Source organism: Nestor notabilis, unplaced genomic scaffold (genome assembly GCF_000696875.1).
Source record: "Nestor notabilis isolate BGI_N333 unplaced genomic scaffold, ASM69687v1 scaffold2345, whole genome shotgun sequence".
NCBI lineage: Eukaryota > Metazoa > Chordata > Aves > Psittaciformes > Psittacidae > Nestor > Nestor notabilis.
Window position 1 is genome coordinate 12,885 of NW_009930445.1, and position 6,546 is coordinate 19,430.

The 6,546-nt window shown below is 43.0% G+C and overlaps 1 protein-coding gene across 1 annotated transcript; it reads left to right on the plus strand.

Annotated features, from left to right (window-relative positions):
• Positions 1 to 8: 8 nt before the first annotated feature.
• Positions 9 to 6,244, plus strand: LOC104406419 (chromosome unknown open reading frame, human C11orf24; the record flags this gene model as incomplete). The annotated part of the gene is made up of 3 exons (XM_010015387.1): positions 9 to 129; positions 3,797 to 3,913; positions 5,085 to 6,244. Coding segments are annotated over 3 exons (1,398 nt in total), but the record flags the coding sequence as incomplete, so codon positions are not given.
• Between the last annotated feature and the right edge of the window lie 302 nt (positions 6,245 to 6,546).

Genomic DNA, 6,546 nt, shown 5'->3' on the forward strand with positions numbered 1-6,546 from the left:
TGGTTTCTTTCTGTATATGTGAACACAGGTTTTCTGTCCTGAAAGTGAGAGGAGTCCATGTACTGCGAATAAACATGCTTACGACTGAAAAGGAGTGCAGGCAGGCTTGTCAAAGCCTGGGTGCTTCAGGTAAGGGTCTTGTCCCTTAGTTGAAATTTCAGCTGGCTTTTCTGTTCTTTAAAGGTCTCCTCTGCTCCCCTGACAACTGTCATTCTTAATTTCAGTTGTTCACAGGCATTTACAGTTATGCCCTCTCTGTGCAGTCCTGTGGTGCTAAATAACTGATTAAACTGAATCCAGAACAACCATTTCCCAGGGCCCTTCTAGCTTCTGTAAGAAACAGCATGCATGTGTTTTTGGTGTGCACTGATAGCTTGCAAACAGTGTTGGGTCACTTGACGTGAAAATGATCATTCCATGCTGCCAGATGTTTGCAAGTGAACAGTGCTCCTGTAGATGGCTGCGCTGGGATGAATAGTCTTTACTCAATGGTATTTGTGTGTGTTTTTTCTACCTTAGAAGAAACCCTGCAATGAAGGGTTAAGCAAGTTTGGGGGGATGAGAGCCTTCTGCTTTCTCCCTCTGAGGTGTCTTTAAAAAGCACTAGACTTCTAAATGAGTTTCTCAGAGTTGTCCTTATGAAGGACCTGATCTTATCTAGCCACATGCGAAAGCTTGTGGCACCTACAAACAACTGGTGATGCTGTGGTGAAGGTGAGACCTTGGTTCAGGTGGATAAATGTCTGGCAATCAGATTGATGGGAGTGCCAAGTGGTTTCAAACCTTTATTTTAAACATGAGACATCCCTTCATGGTGGAAAGAAAGCACCTTTAAAAACTGTTTTATCTAGGAGGTAAAATGTGAGTGGGTATGTCTCCCAGGCACCAGAGCTTTGAAAACTCCAACTTCTTTTTAAGGTGGTAAACCTCAGAGAGATGACACATTCACACTGACTCTGCTGACACTTAGGGTCTGTAGCACTGCATGTTTGTCTGTTACATCTGAGAATCTCTAAACCCTGCACGTCATTTAAACTTCCTGATATTTGGTAAGTGTAGAAAAGGTGCTATCAGCTGCCTCATCTGAGGGATGTGAGGAACTTAGTCTGTGATCAGGACTGGGAGATAATCTGAGTGCATGCTTCATCCTGTGGCTGACTTCAACCACTGGGGATTTTTTTTATGCCCTTCACCTTGTCCTCTCTCCTGATGTTTTGTACAGTCCAGTTGAGTGTTGGCTTTCTTGGGCAGAAGGAGTGGACCCTCTGGAATTAGGTGGCCCGTACCATCCTCAGGATGCCACACAAAACTGAACCCAAAAGCATAAACCTTTTCAGGTTTTATGTATTAAACCCACTGAAGCAATTTAATTCCTAGTTATTACTTGATGGCCGGTCTGCTGCACTACCTGGTGTCAAGGGAGATGGAAAAGATGCAAGCTCTTGATATCAGTGTATTAGCCATGTGCATAGAAAGAAGGACCTGAAATGTCTTTTTTAAAAAAAACAGAAACAAAACACTCTAGGTTGTAGGATCAGCACTACTGCTCTTGTAGTAGCAGTAATGTAGCAGTTCCCACCTTCTCCCAAGTGTATTTATTTTTGTGCTTTCTTTCATTACAGATGTGAGGCTTGAGGCTTAGGTGTCAGAATAGTTATACTTATGTAACTGTCAGTAAAGGAGCAGCGGTTGTTATTTTTTAAGGTAGCATAGTGTTAAGTCGCAGGCCAAGGTTGCATGGGGAGGCGTCTTCATAGCTACGTTGCTTGGAGAAGTGGAAAAATAACATTCCTGGCTGGTTAGGCTTTCTTCTGTAGATGTAATTTATACCCTTATTGTCATAACATCACTAACTTGGATAAGTAATGCAACTGTCACAAAAAGAACTTTTGCCAGTGCATTCTCATCTCAGATGTGCCCTCCAGAAAAGGGAATGGTTGCTGGTCTAGCTATTTCAGCATTGCCTTCAAATATCCACACCATCAGCCAGGATACAGAGTTAGTAAACTAACATATCACAAAACAGAACCCTAACCATTCTGTGATTGTTCCAATATCATGAGATAGTTTGACACTTCAACTGCATGCTAATAAATGCAGCAAAACTCTCTAGGGATGACAACATGGGTAGTAGATTTATCCTCCATTTGTTGTCTAATGCAATGGTTTCAAGTCTCCAGATAACTGCTAGGGCAAGTGATGGGCACAGGTGCCTATCTTAGCAAAGATCTGGCAATCCAGGATTCCCAGATGCCTCATGAACATGGTGACCCTGTGTTGGGAGGTAAGATCATGCTCTTCCATGTGCATCCTCAGCCATATTCAGAGCTTTCCCAAGTTTCTTCTAAGGTGGCCAGTCCATATATGTTCACCAGTCCTCTGTGGTGGCCAGGCCAGTCCCTGGAGGGGAACATCCTGGCCATAGGAGCAATTTGGTTCTGAGAACATACTTTTGGGCTATCCTGCATGCTCTGGGAAAAATAAAGGAAAAACGTGACATGGCTGCAAGAGGAAATACTCCTGCTCACTAATTCCACAATACGGCTGCTTACCTGGCATCTGCTTGCCTTTGTGTATCTGCAATTTCTTTCCAGAAACAGCAGGCTTAAGCATGAAGTAAACCAGTTTGGTAGGGAAGACCTTGGCATCTGCCTACGTAGTTTCCTTTCAGAACAGCTCTGAAGAGCTTTTGTTGTCCTTCCACTTTTTTTTATTTTTATTTTTTTCCTTCTGTCTCCTAAGTGGAAGTGAGCAAAAAGGATCCACTGGGTGGCATGTATCTTGCAGTGGACATGTCAGCTGGAGCCTCAATCTGGAGTTGCATCAAAGAGAGTATTAATCAGTACAGCTCCGTAGAGGTGTCTGGTTGTCCTGGGGAGCAACAGGAAAGTTGTGAGCAACTGGATACCATCCTGATGACAGCAGAAACCAGGGTGCTTTCATGATGCTGACCCCATTAGTCTCTTGATCTTTCTGAGCTGACTGACTTAGATATGTAGCCAGTGCAAGAGATGTTTATGGCTTTTTGTTTTCCCCTTCCCCGGAAATGGAAATAGCATGATTTACAGTAGTAGATGGCCTGCATTTCTCCACTAGCATGGCTCATCAGGTGAGGGACAGGAAGTGGGATTTGGAATCAGGGCACATCCAAACATGCTTTCATTTCTGAGGAGTGGATTTTAATTTCTCAAACTGTAATTGGTGCAGCAAATGAAGAGTAAATTTCTGTGGAACTCAACCAAGCACTGAGATGAGAGCTCTCTCCCATGGGTGACGAGTGGCTTCTCAGTTTCAGCTCACTTCCCCTCACCCTACCCCCATTAAGACATGTAGATTAATGCTGGTGTTTAGATGGGTCCAAACTGTAGAGCACTCTCTTTGTCATTGTCTGGGTGAGTAAATTGCTGCTGTTAGGAGATACTGGTACCATAAGACAGGTAGGTAGGCTGCAGCTGCTATATTGATTTAATTAATTTTCCAGTTATTTTCAGTAAGGCTGAGTCAGGATCCCTTAAGGCCTGACCTTCCAGCTGTTGTGGTTTAGTTTGGTTTTGTTTTTAATTATTTAATTACAGACCTGAAGCAGCGCATTCAATATACAGTGTGTAGTGACCCAATTGGTTAAACCCTTGAACTGGCAGTGTTCAAGGCCAGGTTGGACAGAGCCTTAGGCAACCTGATCTAGTGGAAGGTGTCCCTGCCCATGGTAGAGGGGTTAGAGCTAAATGATTTTAAGGTCCTTTCCAACCCAAACCATTCTGTGATTCTCTGACTTTATTTTCTCTGCTGTTTTCAGGTAACCATCACTGTAATTGGTCTGTGCCCTACCAGAATTATTGCATCCTCTTGCAGTGTCACCAGCTGAGTGCGTGCCAGAATGCGGGAGAACAAGACATCAAAGATCTGCTTGGAGGTAGTGCCATGCTTCAGGCTCCTGCTAAATCCAGGATCCTTGTCCTTTTGCTTTAAATGCATATGTTTACACATTGACTGGGTTTTAGAAGAGACAAATAGGTTGTGAGGTGCCTGCAGGATGATTCTGTAGGTGAACTTGGACCGCTGGAAAAACTGTTCCATTAGCCTTGTGAGGACTCTGGCACTTACATGTGCCTGATGTGTCTTTGAGTAACTCGCGTAACTGTTACTGAGTAACAGTTTGTCACCATATTGAACATGTCAGTCATTCAAGCCGTTTGCACTCCACACACCCTCCTTTGGAAAATTAAGGCATAACAGATGTTATTTATATTTTTTAAGAGAAAGGAAAAATGCCTTGGCATTGCTTTTCCTGAGATCGCCAGGATTTTGTGCCAGAGGCAGCAGGCTGCTTCTATAATGGGAGCAGCCTTAGTAGCAATTGCTCATGGTGACTTTACAGTGCCAGGGTCTTCAATTTTAATTAAGTGACACAGTAACAAAATGGAGCTCGGTGGAAATTGGGGAATCAATTTTCTACAGTATGTTTCAAGAGTTTGCTGCACCCAAGTTTTGGGTTTGCTTTTTTTTTTTTTTTTTTTAAAATAAGTTTGTTCATGGTTCTTTTGGGCTGGCAAAGCTTTCTTTGCAATATAGCAACCAGACTTTTGATAAGCAAAGGCCTTTGATGGGATTTATGTCACTACAAATCTAGATCACTAATTGTGAAGGAAATTCTTCTGAAGTATGAAGGTGTAAGCGGAAATTTCCACTCAGTTTTGAGAGGTGAAAATTATGAATCTGAGCACGAAGGCTTTGTTGATGCTGTGTAACTTTGAAAGTGTGAGAGCTTCTTTTCAGGAGCTGGCATTTGTAACGCTAGTCCTGTTGATAATGTACTTCTGCATTGCAGCTCTGGACTTCCTTACCCCCCTTTTGTGGAAACAATTCCTTGGCTGGGCAAATGCCAGAGGTCTACGGCAAAAACAAATAGCAAACATCATCTCTTCCCTCCCCCTCAAAAAAAAATTGCTAATTTTAGGACTGATTTATTCCAGTTGTACCACATGTGCTGCAGAATGTGTTCTGGTTTGCATGTTGGGGGTTTGAAGTCAGATTTGATCTTGAGAGTTTGTCTTATAATACTCATTGGTTTTGTCTTTTTGAAGAAATTGCCACTGGGAAAAGGGAAACAATCCTGTTTCACCACCAAAGCTATCCACAGAAAAAGAGGAGGATGGTGAATGCACAGGCTGACCGAAACAGCATGGAAAACCTGTCCTCCTTACCTGCTCAGACTCGCAAGATTCACTCGAGGCATTTGCTTCAGGCTGTGAGTGGAGACATAACAACAGATGCAAGAAAAACATTTGCAAGCAATGCTACCACCACCATAGCAACCACCACCACTGCCACAGACATAATAACAGATGTTATAAATGCAACTGTCCTCACTTCAGCTTATGAAACAACTACTAAAGCCTCAAACACCCATGGAGTTCCTAGTCAACTTGTTACAGCCATATCATCCACTGCCTCTTCTCCCACATCTGGTAACGTCTCTGCTTCCACTTCCAGCCATGTCACCAAGCATGTGACCACCACTGAGAAATCTGGAAATAGCAGCTCTGTCTCAGTATTGTCCCCCACTTCTGCTCTCCTCAGTGTCACTTCAGGTACTCCAGTGCCTCAGACAGAGCAGTTTAAGCCAACCAACACCAGCACTCCCCACTCTAGTAGCCCCGCCACTACTGTATCTGGCCTGAAGACACTGAGCACAACACTGGCCACCCTCAGCCCACCAGATGTAGGAACATCTGCCGCTACTTCCACTCGTGCTGTGGCAGTTACCCCCTTAGAGAGTTCTCACTCTGCAAATCCACTGCCTTTTACATTGCCAAATCTAGATTCAAAAGCGAGTACAACTACAACATCCTTGAGTAAATCAACTTCTCATATGGGTTCTACAGGAAGTGCCACAGTTTTAACTACTGCCAACATAGCAGAAACTGTGACTAGGCATGGGATAAAGTCAACAGCTCACATTTTTTCAACAGCCATGGTTCCAGCAGATATACCCAAAGCAACAGTTTCAGGCCTTGCAGAAACTCAGGACATGGACAATGAGTATCTTCTCATTGCAGCGGAGCCCCTGACTCAGTATTTGGTGGATAAAAGTTTGCTTCTTGCAGTGCTTTTAGTTGGTATGTTTTTTTTCATAACTGTTATAGTTCTTTTCCTTATGCAGGCCTATGAGAGCTACAAGAAGAAGGATTACACACAAGTGGATTACCTGATCAATGGAATGTATGTGGACTCTGAGATGTGAAAGGGTGGGGATAAAACAGTGGGCAGAGAGATGGAAAGGAGATTGAAAGCCTGCCTGACATTTTTTTCTTTCCTATTTGCCTATAACACAAACTGAAAGTGCTTCCAAATTTACTTGTAGTGCAATTGAGGAGAAATGCCATGTACTGTATTAAGAAAAAAGTTATTTTTTATTCAACTGTGCCACAGGTTGCTGTAAAAATAATTTTAAAAAGAAGTATTCATTTTTAAAACTTCCATAATGCACAATAGCTTTGGCTGTTATTTTTCATTGCAGACCATACCTCACAAGGGGTAAGCCAT